Raw genomic sequence first — 22,637 nt, forward strand, 5'->3', positions numbered from 1 at the left:
AACATACTCACTGTTTTGGTAATCAATAAACAAACTTGATTGTAGCTAACCATTGAACATACTCACTGTTTGGGTAATCAGTAAACAAACTTGATAGTAGCTAAACATTGAACATACTCACTGTTTTGGTAATCAGTAAACAAACTTGATTGTAGCTAAACATTGAACATACTCACTGTTTTGGTAATCAATAAACAAACTTGATTATAGCTAAACATTGAACATACTCACTGTTTTGGCCATCAATAAACAAACTTGATAGTAGCTAAACATTGAACATACTCACTGTTTTGGTAATCAGTAAACAAACTTGATTATAGCTAAACATTGAACATACTCACTGTTTTGGTAATCAGTAAACAAACTTGATTATAGCTAACCATTGAACATACTCACTGTTTTGATAATCAGTAAACAAACTTGATTATAGCTAAACATTGAACATACTCACTGTTTTGGTAATCAGTAAACAAACTTGATTATAGCTAAACATTGAACATACTCACTGTTTTGGCCATCAGTAAACAAACTTGATTATAGCTAAACATTGAACATACTCACTGTTTTGGTAATCAGTAAACAAACTTGATTATAGCTAAACATTGAACATACTCACTGTTTTGGTAATCAGTAAACAAACTTGATTATAGCTAAACATTGAACATACTCACTGTTTTGGTAATCAGTAAACAAACTTGATTGTTGCTAAACATTGAACATACTCACTGTTTTGGTAATCAGTAAACAAACTTGATTATAGCTAAACATTGAACATACTCACTGTTTTGGTAATCAGTAAACAAACTTGATTATAGCTAAACATTGAACATACTCACTGTTTTGGTAATCAGTAAACAAACTTGATTGTTGCTAAACATTGAACATACTCACTGTTTTGGTAATCAGTAAACAAACTTGATTGTAGCTAAACATTGAACATACTCACTGTTTTGGCCATCAGTAAGCAAACTTGATAGTAGCTAACCATTGAACATACTCACTGTTTTGGTAATCAGTAAGCAAACCTGATTGTAGCTAACCATTGAACATACTCACTGTTTTGGCAATCAGTAAGCTAACTTGATTGTAGCTAAACATTGAACATACTCACTGTTTTGGTAATCAGTAAGCAAACTTGATTGTAGCTAAACATTGAACATACTCACTGTTTTGGTAATCAGTAAGCTAACTTGATTGTAGCTAAACATTGAACATACTCACTGTTTTGGCAATCAGTAAGCAAACTTGATTGTAGATAAACATTTAACACACATGTACTCACTGTTTTGGTAATCAGTAAGCAAACTTGATTGTAGATAAACATTTAACATACTCACTGTATTGGCAATCAATAAACAAACCTGATTGTAGCAAAATAGTTAACATACTCACTGTTTTGGCGATCAGTAAGCATTATATTTAACCCAGATAATATTTGCAATACAGTTTGATGTTCAACATAATCTTGATCACTCTATCCTGATGGCCTTTGCCCAAATTTTAGGCAAAAATAAATGTCTACCATACACTAGCAATGTTGAGATGACCCCTCAAAATGGAACTATAATTTATGTATTGTATTGAAATGACCCCTTGCTGCACCTGAAAAGGTCTGGTAAAGACAGAATGGGATGATGTTTATCAGTTCATGCACTGTCTGTTGCTAATTGACTGACTCAGCCACATTGCTTATCAGTGTGCAAAAACAATAACTAAGATTGATAGAGAGTGGGCTTAGTTGGACCAATGAGGGAGGAAATGTTTTCACTGAAAAAAGAAAAAATAGTGTAGAAATGGAAGAAAGTTAAAGTTATAATGTATTAACAAGAAATACATAAAACAACTTCTGAGAGCAGGAAGTGCCAATTGACATAGTTTTGGTGTTATAAATTTGTCTTGCTTCATGGATGATATTATTGTTGTAAGGTGCCATTAATGGAATTACAAAGGTACTCAAATTAAATAGTGTATTATAAGTAACAAGGCATGTATTTCATTTATGCTATGAGCTAATAATTCATATAAGAACTCAATTGCTTACAGCTAAAGATTCAATGTATATGCATGGTTGAATGTTACAATACTTTAACATGGTTTAATGTCTAACATGGTTTAATATCAGTTTATAATAAATATCGCTGTAACAATCTTGAGAACATTTCTCATGGTGTATATATCAAAATCATAAGGAATCTGGAGTTCTTCCTTTATAATTATAAATAATCTCACATGTGTTTGAAACAAGTTGGAATTTATACAATAAACATATTCCACATGCTTGTCTGACAGATACTGTAAACTGAGGTAGTTCTTCGGGTATTTATTTTAGGAAATCATTTTCAAAAAGTCAGGAATGTGATTTGTCTGCAGGTTTGCCGATTTTCGCGAATCCGTTGGCTCCAGAAACCATTTAGCGCCCCGCCCCCCCAACCTCGAAATGGTTTTACTCTCTCACTTAGTTATTTTCAACTAGATGAACATTATGCCTCCTCGAAAAAGCGGTCCAAAATCAGGGAATAGGTTGCTAAACTTGAGGTGTTTAGCATTATATCAACTGCAGAACACAGTGACCAGCCCCTTGTTTTGAAGAAACTAAAAAAAATGCTTTGACCTAACATAGACACAAACAGCTGGTACAATATATACTATGAGGCAGCCCTATAGTGACAAGTTGTACAAAGGTATCATTTGGCCAAGTATGAACATTTAAATGATTTGATTGGTTAGAATTGTTTGGATAAATATTGACCAATCAATGAATACTTGATAGGTTAAATTAAAGTTATAATGGAATAAATTTTGAATAATTTTGAAAAAATGTTTTGGTTTAAACTTTGACCAAACCAACGAATTAATAATGCAGTTTTAAACAATTTCCAAAACAATAAACATTTTGGATATGACATTGTTAAATCCAAAGCATTTCAGCTCATGATCGACAGGGCAATTCTGTGGCTGGAATGTTTCCTAATTATGGAAATTGCAGCCTGACTATTTCCTGTTTACAAGTGATTCTATGTCATGCACTTCTGAAGTGTTCAGCTTAGACATTATTGTTTTCTTTTAATTCTGGTTATATGTCTCCTGATAAAATATTGGTTTGACATAAGAAAAATTAAGGGATTTGTTTTTGTGTGTTGCTGTTATTAATATTTCGAATCATTGTCCGAAAAGTATTAGCTCAAATTTAACAAAAATATCATCATAAAAACAAGTAGAGATCACTTGAATTATATTCCAAAAAAAGTTAAAGTTGAAGATAAATCAAAGTTGTTTTTTGGAATGCAAGATTCAGTTCAATCTTTAAGGTTTCATTTTGGGGGGGGGGGGGGGGGGGGGGGTAACCAAAAAGTAATGAAATTTGATTTTCCGTATAAATATCCGTCAACTATCATTAACTTCAAAGGATTTTAATTTGTGTAAATACTGTACTAGGTTTCATAGTAGACTGTATTGAATTCCTTGTATGTCAATTTGTTTTAATTTAAGAATTACTTAATGATTTACTCCAGATTGCCAAAAAAAATCAAGTGTCACAGCTAGATGTTGAATGTATATAAAAAAAACAACATATTAATGGACAATTGAGGTATTAATATGGATATTATTACTATGACAAAATTGGAAACATAATAGATGACCATTCAAGTTATTAATATGGATTATTACTATGACATGGACTTAAAAACACTTTGAAAGATAAAATGAAGTATTTATAACTCAAGTTATGAATATGGATATTATTACTACGTTTTGGACCTAAAATGAAACAATGAACATTCAAAGTGCCTATTATAATAACGTCACGTAAGTTATAATGATCCCGGATTTGTCATGATCGATGGACTAAAATGAAACGATGGACAATCCTAGCTCCTACGTCAGTAATCTGACGAGAAATAGTGAAAAAGTTATGAGGAATAAAAGCAACAAAGCCATTTGGAGGTTGTCTTTTGAGGTAAGCTAACTTTTTGTTTAAGGTTATAACTAGCAGGAAATAATCCTAAAATCACTCAATTTTCCCACAGCTGTACTGTTCGTTTTACGGTAAAATTATTAAGTATATTCTGTTAATTTTTTTTTAATATTTAAAGGGACTAGACACCAGATGCTCCCAAAATCAGCAAATTCATAACTTACACAAGGCAAGCTTAGACTTGTCAATACTAGCTAGTATTAGGCCGATAATACATCATTTTTTGTGATAAAAAAATATTAATTAAGTCGCTCTCTCAGCTGAGTTAATCTGTTTAAAAGTAGCGCATAATGGTTTCCCAGTGTATATATGGCATGTGTATTAAGCATGTCACGTGACTCAGTACTGATATGTATACTGTCGCTTTGATTTACGAGGTAGACAAACCCAGTAAATTACGAATTGGAAAAAATTACTCTTAACTGCAAAAGATGCTTGTGTCGTAAGCAATGTGATACATCGGCAAGTATCAAATTCAATGTGGTGTTATTACACAATGATATCAATTTAATGTAAGTTTTTGAGAATTTTCTTTTTTTCTTGCAATTGTATCATCTGGTGTTGTAAGTCCCTACAAAGATTAAAATGGTGTTTTCCTCCTGAAATAATGGAAAAGAATAGATTAAAAAACAACACAAGAAATGGAAAAAGGTTGAATAAACAAGAAAATGGAATAGACATGATGGAAACATTAAATGTTAACACCCCTCAGAAGTGAAAGTCTTTCAACTGTCAGGAGAATGATGCCTGTAGCTGATAAGCCCAGATTCACTCCAGACTTTGAAATGATTCACTTTGATTAACTGGGTGATAATTTCAGCACTCAGTCAGGTGCTTTATCATGTTGTATGAATTATTGATTGTACATAGCTTTTAGATGGAATACTGTAACAGAACAGAACAGATAATACATTGTATGTGGTATGGTAGAGCAGAACAGAATATATATTGTTTGTGCAAAGTAGAACAGAATATAAATTGTATGTGTGACGGTAGAATAGAACTTAAATTGTATGTGCGATTGTAGAACAGAACAGAATATATATTGTTTGTGTGATGGTAGAACAGAACAGAATATAAATTGTATGTGTGACGGTAGAATAGAACTTAAATTGTATGTGCGATTGTAGAACAGAACAGAATATATATTGTTTGTGTGATGGTAGAACAGAACAGAATATAAATTGTATGTGTGACGGTAGAATAGAACTTAAATTGTATGTGCGATTGTAGAACAGAACAGAATATATATTGTTTGTGTGATGGTAGAACAGAATAGAACTTAAATTGTATGTGCGATTGTAGAACAGAACAGAATATATATTGTTTGTGCAAAATAGAACAGAATATAAATTGCATGTGTGATGGTAGAATAGAACTTAAATTGTATGTGCGATTGTAGAACAGAACAGAATATAGATTGTTTATGTGATGGTAGAACAGAACAGAATATAAATTGTATGTGTGACGGTAGAGCAGAACAGAATATAAATTGTATGTGTGATTGTAGAACAGAACAGAACATAATATAAATTGTATGTGTGATGGTAGAACAGAACAGAACATAAATTGTATGTGTGATTGTAGAACAGAACAGAACATAAATTGTATGTGCGAATGTAGAACAGAACAGATAATAAATTGTATCTGTGATGATAGAACAGAACAGATTATAAATTGTTTGTGTGATGGTAGAACAGAACAGAATATAAACTGTATGTGCATTTGTAGAACAAAACATTTAGTGTTTGTGAATTGATGTGTATATTGGGAACTGTATAAGCTTGTTATATCACTTACTCTATGGATTTGAGCCCAACATAAATGTCTTTCCCTTCATTCAGGCATGTCAGAAATGACACCATTTTGCTTGATTCCATTGTTCATTAGCTTATATAAATGCAAAATTAAATAAATAAGAGGCTAAAATTATTTGTTAGCTCATTGGGCCCCACCCACATTTTTAGGTGTTAGCAGGGTTCGACACTAACTGTAGTCTGAGACTTAACCATTTCTTTGGTAATTTTTAAGCCGATACCAAGAAAAATTTATCTACTTATTTAAGTTTTGAAAAATTCCCCCCTCCCCCCACGTGACTACTAATTCTTCAAAACTATTGAATTTGTATAATTTATAAACTAGGCATTGGATGTGTCTTGAAGAATGTTTTTGTCAACTTCCATATTATTTTTAGACTACCAGAATTAAGATCCAGTAATCTGGCGGGCTACTTTGTGAATGATATTAATGTCTTACTCTGCGGTAGTTAAATTTTCTTTACTTCCTTAAACTCCTTAATTCTTTTATAAAAAAAAAAGAAAAAAAATGATCAGCAGACGGGCTAAAAACAATTTGGGTTGATTTTTTTCTGTGTGTGTGTGTGTGTGTGTGTGTGTGTGTGTGTGTGTCAGAAAATTGAAAATGCCAAATTTATCGGGTCTCTAATTAAAAAATTGTTGCATAAATTCCTGTGACTGTTGAAAAGTGGTTTTCGCAGGAGAATCACACAATTTCTATGGACCGGCTGCTATATTCGTGTGTAATTATTGTAATGCCCATATTTGAGATAATTGTTATGGTAATATCTGCCAGCGTTGTATTCCTAATGGGGCAATAATTCATCTGGTCTTTTGCCTTTGGTAGGATCATAGAATATTATACATGTCAAATGTATTAAGTATCATTATGCTGAATGTTACTGTAGATGATACAGCTATGATTGATGCTGCGCGGGAAAATGATGAGAACAACAGGGTAAAAACTTTAAACCAGTGATCTCATTTATAAGAATTCAGGGTGCCGTCCGTAACGGATGATTCAAATGGCAAAAAAAAAGTAATATTTTTAAGGATTGCATCTTATTTTTTGTTGGTTCATGCAATTTGGAAAAGTGTCTTGGAAATTTTGCAAAATCGGGGCCTAATATAGCATTCAAACTACATGAACGTTCAAAGAAATTATAAGAAGCAATCCCTTATATTTACATTTCCCCTTTTCATTACTTTGTGTTTGATGGCAACAATGATTTTGTTTGTAATATTTTTTCTTTCATCAATAAAGTAAGCAAGATTTTTAATTTGTGTTTTACATATGCATGAACCAAGTCTTTCTTGTAAAACACAAAATGTTGACCGGTTCTTGCAAATGAATGCAAATTTTAACATACAGAAAATCAAGTGTGAATGAAAATATATATAGCAGAATTATAGGTAGTAGCTGGTTGGTAACTTTCTGACTATTTTACTATTTGAGACGGTTCAACCGAAACTTATTGAGATCACAGCATTATTAAGACAATGTACTCCGGGATTCTTTTTAGGAAACTAAGACAATTCATTTCAAGTCCATTGAACATGATCTGGGAGAACTCCCACTCTTATTTTCTGTAGATGGTCAAAATTGGACCCTAAGCTTATTCGGTGTGTTTTGGCATGTTCATTAGTTCAATAGATCTAAACAAAAACAATGAATAAAGCTTTAAAAATCCGGCCCTTCTATTGTAATTGGCCCACACAAAAATTTAGCCTGCTCTTTTTTTATGTACATTGCCAAAATTGAAGTCTAACATACTTAGATGTATTTTGTGGGTAAATTTTAAGTGTTCAAAATAATAGAATAAGCAGGCTGTGGAAGCCATCTTTGTATTAAATAGTGTTATACATGAAATATAGCTGGCAGTCTTTTTTACATAAATTAAATAAACAAAGTGAAAACATTCAAAGTGTATGACATTGAGGTCATTCTTTTTTATGATTGTCTACTGATGAAGCTAAAAGCCAATTAAACCTTTAGATATGATTTTTTTTTTTAAACAATTACATGTTGTGTGATTTTTTTTAGCTCACCTGTCACGTTGTGACATGGTGAGCTTTTGTGATCGCCTTTTGTCCGGCGTGCGTCGTCCGTCAACAATTTACTTAAAAGACATCTCCTCCTTAACCGCTGGGCCAATATTAATAAAACTTCATAGGGATGTTCCTTGGGTGGTATTCTATCAAAGTTGTTCAAAGAATTCAATTCCATGCAGAACTCTGGTTGCCATGGCAAACAAAAGGAAAAACTTTAAAAATCTTCTTCTCCCAAACCACAAGGCTTAGGCCGTTGATATATGGTAGGTAGGATCACCAAATGGTCCTCAACCAAGATTGTTCAAATCAGGCCCTGGGGTCAAAATTGGCCTGGCCCCGGGGGGTCATGGGTTTTCTCTATATGTTTATAGTGAAAACTTAAAAAGTCTTCTCCTCTGAACTTACTTGGCCTAGAGCTTAGATATTTGGCATGACTCATCGTCTAGTGGACCTCTACAAAGTTTGTTCAAATTATGGCCCTGGGGTCAAAATTGGCCCCGCCCCGGGGGGTCATGGGTTTTCTCTATATGTTTATAGTGAAAACTTAAAAAATCTTCTCCTCTGAACTTACTTGGCCTAGAGCTAAGATATTTGGCATGATTCATCGTCTAGTGGACCTCTACAAAAATTGTTCAAATTATGGCCCTTGGGTCAAAATTGGCCCAAATTGGCCCCGCCCCGGGGGTCATGGGTTTTCTCTATATGTTTATAGTTAAAACTTCAAAAATCTTCTCCTCTTAACTTACTTGGACTAGAGCTTAGATATTTGGCATGATTCATCGTCTAGTGGACCTCTACAAAGATTGTTCAAATTATGGCCCTGGGGTCAAAATTGGCCCCGCACATGGGTGGTCATGGGTTTTCTCTATATGTTTATATTAAAAAAAAATCAAAAATCTCCTCTGAACTTACGTTGCTTAGAGCTTAGATATTTGGCATGATTCATCGTCTAGTGGACCTCTACAAAGTTTGTTCAAATTATGGCCCTGGGGTCAAAATTGGCCCTGGGGTCAAAATTGGCCCCGCCCCGGGGGGTCATGGGTTTTCTCTATATGTTTATAGTGAAAACTTAAAAAATCTTCTCCTCTGAACTTACTTGGCCTAGAGCTTAGACATTTGGCATGATTCATCGTCTAGTGGACCTCTACAAAGTTTGTTCAAATTATGGCCCTTGGGTCAAAATTGGCCCCGCCCCGGGGGGTCATGGGTATTCTCTATATGTTTATAGTTAAAACTTCAAAAATCTTCTCCTCTGAACTTACTTGGCCTAGAGCTTAGATATTTGGCATGATTCATCGTCTAGTAGACCTCTACAAAGATTGTTCAAATTATGGCCCTGGGGTTAAAATTGGCCACGCCCCAGGGGGTGATGGGTTTTCTCAATATGTTTATAGTGAAAACCTTAAAAAATCTTCTCCTCTGAACTTACTTGGCCTAGAGCTTAGATATTTGGCATGATTCATCGTCTAGTGGACCTATACAAAGTTTGTTCAAATTATGGCCCTTGGGTCAAAATTGGCCCCGCCCCGGGGGGTCATGGGTTTTCTCTATATGTTTATAGTGAAAACTTAAAAAATCTTCTCCTCTGAACTTACTTGGACTAGAGCTTAGATATTTGGCATGGTTCATCGTCTAGTGGACCTTTACAAAGATTCTTCAAATTATGGCCTTGGGGTCAAAATTGGCCCCGCCCAGGGGGTCATGGGTTTTCTCTATATGTTTATAGTGAAAACTTCAAAAATCTTCTCCTTTGAACTTACTTGGACTAGAGCTTAGATATTTGGCATGATTCATCGTCTAGTGGACCTCTACAAAGATTGTTCAAATTATGGCCTTGGGGTCAAAATTGGCCCCGCCCCGGGGGGTCATGGGTATACTTGATATGTTTATAGTGAAAACTTAAAAAATCTTCTCTTAACCCTTTACTTCATAGATACGCAATTTTACTTATCTATCCATAGCTTCATAGATACGGATCTTAACGTTTTATCCATAGCTTCATAGATACGTAATCCTACGTATTCGTAATGTAGGGGCATTTATTTTCATACCTGATGCTTGTTTATGCGCTATAAATTCATATTCATGAAGTATAAACATCGATAAATACAATGCACTAAAAAAAACACTATGTTACTATTTAAAGAATTTCGGAAAATCGCAAAATAAGGTCACTGGTATCAAAGATGCGTAAAACGTGGACTGCGCAGGTTTGTGTGCATTCCTGTCTCGTTTTCCTCGTGGAAATTTACACAATACTGCAAGTTATAATTAACTACCAATAATACAACTATATTTTATTGATCACGCGCCTGACGTCACAGGTCATGGTTCGAAAACGTGTCAAAATGTCGGCCATGTTGGATAAACAAAAAATCATCTGGCTTGTATAAACAAAGGCCATAAATCATTATATGGGACATATGTGTCACTTCTGTTTCGCTAATCCGGTCATAAAAATGCGCATCTGCTTCTACAAATTGAAAGTAAGTACAAATGTGTTATAAAATAATGACTATCCCTATTGTTAAACTTTGACATGACCCAATTTAACATCGATCAGCTGTTGAAACACGTGTTTTCGAATACACAAGAATGCAATGTAGAGCTAATTTCTGCTCTTGTTAACTTCAGTTTAAAACAACATTCCTGAATAATGTCATTTATATTTCAGTGTTTGTCTGACGAATCGGAACATTCTGGCTTCAATTAAAATGAGTTTGAGACATTGAGTACGACGTCGAGAATTCAGACCTCGGCGTCACGCACACAAGGATACGAGCAATGAGGATTTTTAAAATCAAACCCAAATGACAATACATGGACATGCAATAAACGATATAAATTTAGTAAACAATAGCATGCAGGCCTCATTTAGTAGTTGAATAATAACTTTATTTGTTCATTGTAGTGTTAAATAACCGAAAGTTATACGTACTGTGACTGTTGATCAACTTTTTTTTTCTTCTGTATCATATATAAATATACCGTGCTTCTTTGTTGTGAACTATTTTTTAATTCTGTCCATCTTTGTTTCAATTCAGGTTGCATTAAATGAATTATAAAGATATGTTGTTTATATAATATTTCGTGTTATGTTTGATAAATAAAAGTGTAATAAAAATTAATTTTCATCAAATTTGACATATTTTTCTGTTTGTTTATGAATATCATGCGGAAATAATTTAGATAACAAAATAAAATTTATATGACTGGATTGGAAATTTAATTCTCTATAAACTTTACATTGATGACTTATTGATTAAACCAAAAGAAATACTAAGAAAATAGGTTTGTAATACATTAGGGTTAAAATTCCAATGATATCAATAATCTCCTATGAAGTAGGGGTACTGATATGAACTGATAAGCCATGAACTGGCAGCCTGAAATGGCTTAGGTTTACATGAAGTAAAGGGTTAACTTACTTTGACTAGAGCTTAGATATTTGGCATGATTCATCGTCTAGTGGACCTCTACAAAGATTGTTCAAATTATGGCCCTGGGGTCAAATTTGGCCCCGCCCCTGGGGGGTCATGGATTTTCTCTATATGTTTATAGTAAAAAAAATCAAAAATCTCCTCTGAACTTACTTTGCTTAGAGCTTAGATATTTGGCATGATTCATCGTCTAGTGGACCTCTACAAAGTTTGTTCAAATTATGGCCCTGGGGTCAAAATTGGCCACACCCCGGGGCTGATGGGTTTTCTCTACATGTGTTAAAGTGAAAACTTAAAAAATCTTCTCCGAACTCACAAAGACAAGTAACGTCTTAATTTAATCTGGATAACATATATAGTACACATACTAATTTTCAATATGGGCCACATACAACAATTAATAACAAATATACATATATAGATACACACGTAAAATCATGTAGTGACAAGAGCTTAGATATTTGGCATGATATATCATCTAGTTGACTTGTACCAATATTGTTCAATCTTTGGCCCTGGGGTCAAAATTGGCCCCGCCCCGGGGGGTCATGGGTTTTCTCTATATGTTTATAGTTAAAACTTAAAAAATCTTCTCCTCTGAACTTACTTGGCCTAGAGCTAAGATATTTGGCATGATTCATCGTCTAGTGGACCTCTACAAAAATTGTTCAAATTATGGCCCTGGGGTCAAAATTGGCCCCGCCCCGGGGGTCATGGATTTTCTCTATATGTTTTTAGTTAAAACTTCAAAAATCTTCTCCTCTTAACTTACTTGGACTAGAGCTTAGATATTTGGCATGATTCATCGTCTAGTGGACCTCTACAAAGATTGTTCAAATTATGGCCCTGGGGTCAAAATTGGCCCCGCACATGGGTGGTCATGGGTTTTCTCTATATGTTTATATTAAAAAAAAATCAAAAATCTCCTCTGAACTTACGTTGCTTAGAGCTTAGATATTTGGCATGACTCATCGTCTAGTGGACCTCTACAAAGTTTGTTCAAATTATGGCCCTGGGGTCAAAATTGGCCCCGCCCCAGGGGGTGATGGGTTTTCTCTATATGTTTATAGTGAAAACCTTAAAAAATCTTCTCCTCTGAACTTACTTGGCCTAGAGCTTAGATATTTGGCATGATTCATCGTCTAGTGGACCTATACAAAGTTTGTTCAAATTATGGCCCTTGGGTCAAAATTAGCCCCGCCCTGGGGAGTCATGGGTTTTCTCTATATGTTTATAGTGAAAACTTAAAAAATCTTCTCCTCTGAACTTACTTGGACTAGAGCTTAGATATTTGGCATGGTTCATCGTCTAGTGGACCTTTACAAAGATTGTTCAAATTATGGCCTTGGGGTCAAAATTGGCCCCGCCCCGGGGGTCATGGGTTTTCTCTATATGTTTATAGTGAAAACTTCAAAAATCTTCTCCTTTGAACTTTCTTGGACTAGAGCTTAGATATTTGGCATGATTCATCGTCTAGTGGACCTCTACAAAGATTGTTCAAATTATGGCCTTGGGGTCAAAATTGGCCCCGCCCCGGGGGGTCATGGGTATACTTGATATGTTTATAGTTAAAACTTCAAAAATCTTCTCCTCTTAACTTACTTGGACTAGAGCTTAGATATTTGGCATGATTCATCGTCTAGTGGACCTCTACAAAGATTGTTCAAATTATGGCCTTGGGGTCAAAATTGGCCCCGCCCCGGGGGTCATGGGTTTTCTCTATATGTTTATAGTGAAAACTTCAAAAATCTTCTCCTTTGAACTTTCTTGGACTAGAGCTTAGATATTTGGCATGATTCATCGTCTAGTGGACCTCTACAAAGATTGTTCAAATTATGGCCTTGGGGTCAAAATTGGCCCCGCCCCGGGGGGTCATGGGTATACTTGATATGTTTATAGTTAAAACTTCAAAAATCTTCTCCTCTTAACTTACTTGGACTAGAGCTTAGATATTTGGCATGATTCATCGTCAAGTGGACCTCTACAAAGATTGTTCAAATTATGGCCCTGGGGTCAAAATTGGCCACACCCCGGGGCTGATGGGTTTTCTCTATATGTGTTAAAGTGAAAACTTAAAAAATCTTCTCCGAACTCACAAAGACAAGTAACGTCTTAATTTAATCTGGATAACATATTTAGTACACATACCAATTTTCAATATGGGCCACATACAACAATTAATAACAAATATACATATATAGATACACACGTAAAATCAAATAGTGACAAGAGCTTAGATATTTGGCATGATATATCATCTAGTTGACTTGTACCAATATTGTTCAATCTTTGGCCCTGGGGTCAAAAAATGGTCCCACCCGGGCGGTCATGGGTTTCCTTATATATGTATATGATGAAAACTTAAAAAATCTTCTTCTCCGAAACCAAAAGGCGAAAGCCTTAGATATTTGGTATGAAGCATCGTTTATCGGACCACTATTAAGATTGTTCAAACTTTAGCCCTGGGGTCAAAATTGGCCACGCCCCGTGTTCATAGGCTTAGGTTTTCAATATTTGTATATAATGGAAGAATGTGCAATATATGACAGGTGAGCGATTCAGGGCCATTTGGCCCTCTTGTTTATAGATAACTGGTTTTAAATTTAAGTAACCACATTTGGCTGAATGTTTTTGGCAATGATGAAGCCAGAAAATGTTCCTTTGTGTATGTTAATAATGTTTTATATCTTCAGCCATGAAAACCAGGGAATTAATATTACCACTGTTACCGAACTTCAGTGTTGTTACGAATGCATGAATTATTTATTGAACTGCAAGTCTTTTTTTAGAGATTTCGCAGAAACTTCTTCCAAAAAAAATGGTCTTCAGTTCCGAGTGGAAAATTAATCGCAGCTGTATCAAGGGTATAATTTTGACAGGAACCTCTAAAAGGCATTCAATGAGTATTGGTGATGTAATTTCGCTTCCATTTTGGTTTCCATGCATTGATTTTTGGCAGTGTGTCGATTGTTCCTTAGGAATTGCTGGTGTTTGCTTCGTCTTCATGTTTTGTTTTCCGGAACAATGTTTTTGTCTTCAGGGAGCGTTCCTTAGAGTGCAAGTGTTGTTTTTTGTTTGTTCGGAATATTTTAAGTGTCTGCGAGACTGATTCTGTTATATTCTCTTTACTTTGTTTGGGTGAGTCGATATTGAATTATTTCTCTGTGGAATATATACGTGCGTACAATATAAATTTGGGATAAATTTGTTAGGAGAATGTGACTTTTGTCAAAAAATTGAATTACTTTAAACAAATACAGTAAAGTCATTTTCGGTTGTTGTTGTTTTTGAAAAAAAATAATGAGAATAAAAGTAGGTATTTGCTCAACTTTAGTATTGTTATGTCATAGTTTTATCCTGTATTGCAGGTTCTGTTTCATTTTATATCTTTTAAAAAAAGAACAAATGGCAGGTTTATGCCATATCATGATATCATGTCATACTTTTTAGAAAGAATAAAAAATTGTTTTTAATCACTAACTTCTTAATTTTTAACCAAAAAAATAAAAAAAATAACGATCTTTGGAACATTGCACTATAGTGAAAATGCAAATTAAATGTCGTGATATTGGAGAAGATATTTAATGTCCTTTAAAGTAATTAGCCCAATCTGCTCCTTTTTACTTTGCAGTAATTTTGCGAAATATTCAAACTGAAAAAATAGAAGATACTAGTTTTTGTTCTGGATATTAATTTAGATTAATTGATAGCGCTTTGTGAATGTAATAAGGTTTTATCTTTTTCTTTTGTTTAATGTCACTTAAACCATAATCGCTTTCAACAATGAACATGTATATTTTCAGCCCGTTGATGACGATGAAGACTTTATAATCGACCAGCACGCTGTGGTGGAGAAAAGTCAGGAACAAACGAAAGAACAGACAAAAGAACAGACAGAGAAACCAGTAGCTGATAGCAATAAACATGTAAGTGAAATTAAAAAGAAATCCATGTTAGAACAGATGGTAGTGAATAAATTCTTTTGTGACTGATCACTGATTTAACATTTTAAAATAGGGAAAAAATGAGAAAATTAGCTTATGGATGATATATAACCAGTATTTCCCTTTGGAAGTTTTAGAGGAATGTCAGTAATCATGGGGTTGGTCAGGGAGGGGTGTGCCTTCCCTTTTGTAAGAATTTGTTTCTCATTATATACTTTAAATAGTTTAATCTGAGGTGTATGTTTCTGGTTCAATGTAAACAGGAGAGTCACTGCTTACTTAATGCAAGACTCATTAAATATGTTTCAGACTATCTGATTTTGCTTCTAGGCACCTTGGCATACATATCCCTTAATATTATTGTTGATCCAAAAGCTTCGTCATTTTGCATAGACAGGTTTTCAGTTCCTATAAAATGAACATAAATCGTGCTAATATTTTATTTTTTTATTAAACCTATGTTGAAGTAATGTATAACTCATTAAATCTGCACAAACTCAACACCGGGGATAGTCATCCCTTGGATATCCTGGCGGAAACATCCAAATTGTCATCAAACTTGACTGTTGGGACACGGGCCATAACTGACAAGTTTTATGACATGTTCTGGGTCAGGATTAAGCATGTTGCCTAAATTAAAGCTAGTCAGAATACCAGCTCAGTGTTGGAAGTGATTCTGCACAGACACCTCAATTGGACAAGGTTGAAATACTGCATATAACATATATATCACACCTATGGCCATCCATAGATTGCATGTTTACCACTGCAGATACTGTATGAATATATAATATTCTTTTCTAATAAACATATTTTTGTATGCATTTGAAATTTGGCCTTGACTAACTTTCAGGTAACTATTACGTAAGGTGAATGTCAAGGGTATACGGACGTCAGAGATTTGTCATAATTGGGCCTCTTTTTCTTAATTTAGAAAGTCTTGACCCACTTTTAGGTTGAGTTTAAGCTCAAGGTCAAGGGTATGCACGACACAGGAGTCATAGTTACTCCTTCCTGAATATAAATAAAAAAACTACCTTGACCTACTTTTAGGTTGAGTCTAAGGTGAAGGTCAAGGGTATGGACGACACACAGGAGTGGCATGAAGACCCTATTCCTGGGATGGGGGCAGAGCAAGTGGTTTCAGAGAGTGAATCTGAATCCGATTCCGACAGCGAATATGGCCGACCAGGTACGATTTGGGTGTAAAAGTTAATTGAAGAGATGTCAGCAAGTTATTTTTTAATGTGGTTTAAATCTGAACAATTGTTTGAGATATTGTTATTCTTAAAGCATTATGAAGAATAGCTTTAACATCTAAAGCAGGTCACATCTTTCTTTATAATTATGAGTTGATTCTTCAATGTCATGTTGAACTCTACGGTATCTGTGTATTGTGTTCTTCAGTGCTCAACAAGTCTCGCCTTTAAAGGCATTCAACTTTCTTTAAAAAAGCTAATATAAAAAAACTACATAATTATGAAGTATCACAACAATATAAAACTAAAATTCAAAATCAGCCAATTAAACTACTCCTATACAACAATCTAAGAAATGAGGTTGCTTAGGTCGAAAAGATCTATTTTAAGATGTATTTGTTACTTGTGCATACAGTTTAAATAGTATTTCCATTCTAAAATTATAAATGGACATTCCATATGGAGTAAAACTTCATAATGTAATTAATTTTTGTCACTTTTTTTTTAATTTTCTTTCAACTTGAGCACTTATTATGTTATCAACTGTACAGTTCAAGAAGTGTATTAAATCAGGTTTTAAGAAGCATTTAGTTTTAATTTTAAACTTTTATATTGGTTGCCTTTAAAATGTGTGTATCTTTTTCATATTTGTTCCCCATTTTTGTGACATTGAGTAGAACAGCCTATAGCTGGCAAGTATAAAAAAACCCATGAAACTTGTTATTACAGTTAGACCAGACAGTTTGCTAAATGGAGCCCGGCGAAAGAAGAAAATAGCTGCGACCAACTTATTGAGCCCAGATTCAACGGATGCCATGCTTGAAGGTGTTGATGACCTTCCTACCCCAGATGACCTTGACACGCCTGATGACCTTGAAGGCGAGGGTCTGGAGTGGGAAGGTAGGGTGATGGGTATTATAATGTGATGTACTGTATTATAAGCGTATAATTGGAGAGAACTAGTATAAGAGCAGTGATCAGATAATCAGTGATGCGTGCCCAACATCAGGGATAATTGATAATGAGTGTATGTTCAATAAAATACATGTGTTTATGTATATATCCAAAAAGGATACTTCATGTCAACGAATAAGATAGGTATTCATACTAGGTTATGATGTTAAACATAAAAACAATTTGCTATGGCCTCATTCGAGGGCTGTGTGGAAACAAAAAAGGTTGCTTAAGTTCATTCAGAACTCCTAGGCCATTTTCCTCGGATGTATATGGACTGTTTACAATGTTAGAATTCTTTACATTTAGATATGCTGCAAGCAGATCACATACTTGTAGTAATTTCAATTTAGAAGTTAAACTCTTGGGAATCTTAATAATTTATGCAATAATTTATTGTTCACTTCACTGGCAATTAATTTAAAACTAGATATGATAATTACATGTTAAAACACTACAATTAATTAATACTGTAATTGAACATTTTACAAAATTCTTATGCTGATGTACTGGCATACATCCGAAGTTGTTTGAATGGGAAAATGGCCGAGAGTTCCGAATGGCAAAGGTTATGCTCTGACTGATCAACATTTATTAATCTGATGTTTGGTAGTAACAGAATTAAACTCGGCCTTAAATGGTCTACATGAAATAGATGCTTTTATTTATTGGAAATCCAGCAACCAGATTGGAAAATAATCTGGGACAACTTCTAAAAGGTGTGCGGTTTTAGAAAAAAATATTTTTAGAGTATTGTATTATAGGGTGTGGGGATTTAGAAAAATATAATATTGTACTATAGGGTGTTGGTATTTGAAAATATGGTATTGTACTATAGGGTGTTGGTATTTGAAAATAGAGTATTGTATAATAGGGTGCTGGATTTTAGAAAAGTTGTAGAGTCTTAAAAGGAATGTACATGTTTAAGTATAATTAACTGTAAAACATAAGGCATAGGGTTGTAGATAAAGGGTATTATAGGGCATGGGTGACGAATACTCATGTTTCCCCCACACCAGACAGAACACTGGCTCTTAGCCATTACAAGCTTAAGTATCTTATTTAATTAAGCCGTATCAGTAATTTTTATTAACTTAAACATGATTTTACATCTCTTAAAAGTCTCAGCACTCTATTAAATGAAAATATCACATCAAAATTATCAAGACAAACAAAATATGCTAAGGCGTATAATTTTCTTTATTTGTTACCCCTCACCTGATCGACCCTATTTTTCCCCCGATCCTTCACTTTATTTGCCGAAGTGTGGATTTTTTTCCCAATTTTCAATATGTATTTTTTATGAGTGAACGTTTTAAAATTTGACCATTTTATGTTTAAAACTTTCTCCAATAGCGTCTGTCTATACCTTGATATGTATAAGTTGGTTTGGTACAGTAATCCGGGTTCTCCCCAAAAAAAAAGAAGAAAAAAAAGCAATGCCTACCTTAATTCCAACCCCATTTTTATGAGATATTGGTGAAAACAAATAAACTTTCTTTTGGCCGTAGCTTGTTATAAGAGACTAAATTATTCCTGAACTCTGGGCCATACATTTAGTACAATATTGCAATAGATTGTTTCACAATCCTTGTAAAACAAATGAGCTAAAGAAATTTGGAATTGAAACTAAAAACATAATTTTGGTCTACAGATGAAACACCATTGACCCCATCGGAGCAGAAGAAGTTTGTAGAATACATGAGTCGAGATGATGAACAAGAGAAATATGAGAACACTCAGTTCCGGAAAGTGGAGATAGCGGGGAAGGATTACAGGGTGGATATGAAGGTCATCGAGCCGTATAAGAAGGTCCTGTCTCACGGAGGTAGGAATACCCTTGTAAACATAACTTAACCATTTGGCCTAAAAAGAAAAGGTTTGTCTTTGGTAACATGCCTGACCCTATAGACCCATTATATTTTGGACATGTAAACAGATACAAATCTATTCTTTTTGAAGGCCTTTCCGTATTAGCCTCTTATGCTTAAAATAGAACCTGTGATCGCAGCATTTTTTTCCACAATATCAGAGTGATTATTGACCCCTTTACAAATTACTGAAGAATTTGTATGCAATAGGGGAGAGCGGTAACATGCTTGTATCAAGAAAAACAATGGGCTGATTGTTCAGAACTTAGTTCAAGTTAACAACTTTATTAAGGACGTCACTGTTGACATTTAAACGTTGAACTATTTGATGATTTGCTTATATACTAAAAAACAACATGTACAGCTGAAACACATATTTAAACAATCTTGGTTGGTTCCATGTGAAAGATTTCGTACTGATGATGTTTAAGTTCACAAGTGTATCAATTAAACCTACAGAGCAATACAGATTTGAAAGTTAACAACGATTTTGTTAACAAAATTGTTAACTTAAAAGTTCTGAACAATTGGCCCAACAAATGTTATGTTATTACGAGACAGCTGTTTTCAACCAAAACCTACACTCTATAGTATTCAAATGCATAATTTTTTTGTATCTTAAATAAGTTGACATTCTCTCATGTGTGTTACTCTTGTAGGTTACTATGGCGATGGACTCAATGCCATTATCTTGTTCTGTGGTTGCTACCTGCCGGACAGAAGTAGAGGCGACTATAACTATGTGATGGACAATCTTTTCTTGTAAGTATAAATAGTAAGCAGGAGCTACATGTACTGAATTAAATAATTGTTTATAATTCTAAATGTTTATTAACACTCTTTATAAAAAAAATAAAATTCAATTTGAATGCACATTCAAGTTCAATCCTCACAAAACTATAGCAAAAAAATGAAGACATGACACTATAATAATTTCAACTAAGATCTTAAATTGTTATAAATAAATAGGCTCCTGAATTCTAGTTTGTTATATTTGACTTTTCATAGACAGCTACATGTACAGTCCCAAAACTGTATTTGATGATTAGAAATCGACAGGACTATGCTCAATCAGTCAGAATCAAGCAAGGCTTTCAAGGGTATGATATTTTTTTCATAATTTTAGGTATGTGATAAGCACACTAGAGCTACTAGTTGCGGACGACTACATGATCGTGTATTTCCATGGGGCCACACCTAGAAGACAGATGCCGAGTTTTGGTTGGCTAAAACGCTGTTACCAAATGATTGACAGAAGGTAGGTGGAGTTTTGAATTCCTCTAAGCCAATACGATTAAATAGAGTCATTTGTTGTGATATTTGATTGGTAGAAACGGCACACACCAGAAATTTGATTGTTATGTGGAGCTTTGAATTTTGTCAAACCCTTCAGATAAAGCAGAATTTGGTTGACATATTTAATTGGTTAAAAATGCTGGTACTAGATGATTGACAGAAAGTAGGTGGAGCTTTTAATTCATCTGAGTGGATCATATTGAGGAGAATAGTTTGTTGACAGATTTAATTGGTGGAGCTCTGAAGTCATCTCAGCTAATCAGAGTGAGCAAAATAATTGGTCGACAGATTTGATTGGCAGAAATAAGTAATCAGATTGGTGTTGTCTGTGCCGATTCAGTTTTATCTGATGACATTATAAAGGGAAAAAGAATCATTGATATTTAGGGTTGATACTTGATAATCAAGTTTAAGCATTCCATTGTACTTAAATGCGGCTTTTCTGAGTATGGAAAACCTCAAGACTTTGATTATTATCACCAATGAGTAGTAGATTGTTCTGTTCAATATGTTAAACAATGAAAAACAGAAAAAGGTTGTGCTGTAAAATCCCGAATTGGGTAGTTTGTGGCCTACTGTGAAATATATTCTACACATGAAAACAGCTTTAAGTATCTGAAATCAAGAGGCATAGGAAAGGTTGCATCCTATTTGTGTCTTATTTACTTTAAGACCTGTATTCGCTTGTTAAGGCTCCGAGGACACTTTATATTGGTTGATAAGAAAAACTTCGAATTCTTTCAGATTACGGAAAAACCTGAAGGGTATGCTGATGGTCCATCCAACCCTGTGGTTGAAGACTGTTGTGTTAATGACCAAGCCATTTATCAGGTAACAGTTCTGTCTTCAAGGTTGGAAGAACTGATTTGTTAAAATAACAATGTTTTTTTTTTTTATATACCAAAGTTATTAATCTTTTCTTATAACATTTATCTATCCAAAACCAAAGGAGCTGAGAATTTTCTTCAGACTTTTGTTTGTTTTTAAAACATTGCTGTTAAAGTCTTATAGTATAGTATGTGGCTTAAGTTAAGTCTTAACGTTAGCTTTAACTTTATAAAAGCGTATTGAAAACACAAGAAGTTATTTCGTTTAAATACAATGAAAATTATGAATGAAATCCAGCAACAGTAGATAGCAGATATGCTTTCTTATTAGATGTTGTGTTATCCTCTCTTCACTCAAACTATTTACATTTATTCCTTTTACAGTTCCAAATTCAGCTCTAAATTACGGATTGTGAAGACGCTTCATGAGTTGGGAAAAATCGTCCCCATGGAATATATATATGTGCCAGATCCTGTCCAACAGTATGTGGTTTATTGTTTTTTAGCTTTTATGATATTCCATGATCATGCAATATTATTATTATTCCACTTACTTTTGTATCACTTTTAATTTCAGAAATTAATTTAAAAGCCCTTTTTAGATACAGAACAAAGAGTTTTTGTCAGGGTGTGATGATAAATTTATTTCAAAATATCTGTGGCTAAAGTAGGCTTGCTTTTTTGTACTGACATATCATGTGTTTTGAATTATGTGTTTGAAAAGTTGAATTACATTTAAATGATGAAGTACAAATCTGTTACTTCATTACACACTTACAGTGTTAAACAATCCCAATATGATTATATTTTCTTCAAAATATTGAATATTCCTCAGCATACATAACACCTTCAACCCTTTATCATATAATTACATTATGCACTCTTTCCAAGCAATATGCATACTTCAATCCCCATACCTCACAATCGCACACCCCAGTTTTCCCCATATACATTACAGGTATGACTCCAAACTCCAACAGCAGAGGTCATCGTCCTCTTCAAGCAGTACCACCCCCCTGTCTCCCCCTCCCTCCTGACAATTACCCCTGTGTAGGGGCTGTAAACCAATGTGACTGTGATACATGTACATAGAATGGTAAGTTTGTTAAATATGTTAATCATGAAATACTCTCTTTTATTGCATACAATGTATGCAAAATTAATTCCATATAATATTATATTTAGTTTCAACATTATATATTTACAACAATTGTGAAGAAAGTTATGATAACTTAGAGTAAGTCACAGTCCTTGGCACGATTTTGCACAAGAGTGTGGTCTT

At 34.1% G+C, this 22,637-nt stretch overlaps 1 protein-coding gene across 1 annotated transcript in view; it reads left to right on the plus strand.

Annotated features, from left to right (window-relative positions):
- LOC128221257 (uncharacterized) overlaps nucleotides 1-22,637 on the plus strand; it is a 130,944-nt gene that overhangs the window by 102,571 nt on the left and 5,736 nt on the right. Inside the window, exons 12-19 of the mRNA XM_052929797.1 lie at nucleotides 15,068-15,190; nucleotides 16,262-16,400; nucleotides 17,137-17,307; nucleotides 19,016-19,189; nucleotides 19,892-19,994; nucleotides 20,359-20,490; nucleotides 21,273-21,359; nucleotides 21,740-21,838. Coding sequence (XP_052785757.1) covers nucleotides 15,068-15,190; nucleotides 16,262-16,400; nucleotides 17,137-17,307; nucleotides 19,016-19,189; nucleotides 19,892-19,994; nucleotides 20,359-20,490; nucleotides 21,273-21,359; nucleotides 21,740-21,838 — 1,028 coding nt within the window. The remainder of the gene's footprint in view (nucleotides 1-15,067; nucleotides 15,191-16,261; nucleotides 16,401-17,136; nucleotides 17,308-19,015; nucleotides 19,190-19,891; nucleotides 19,995-20,358; nucleotides 20,491-21,272; nucleotides 21,360-21,739; nucleotides 21,839-22,637) is intronic.

This window comes from Mya arenaria, chromosome 16 (genome assembly GCF_026914265.1).
Source record: "Mya arenaria isolate MELC-2E11 chromosome 16, ASM2691426v1".
In the NCBI taxonomy this organism is placed as follows: domain Eukaryota; kingdom Metazoa; phylum Mollusca; class Bivalvia; order Myida; family Myidae; genus Mya; species Mya arenaria.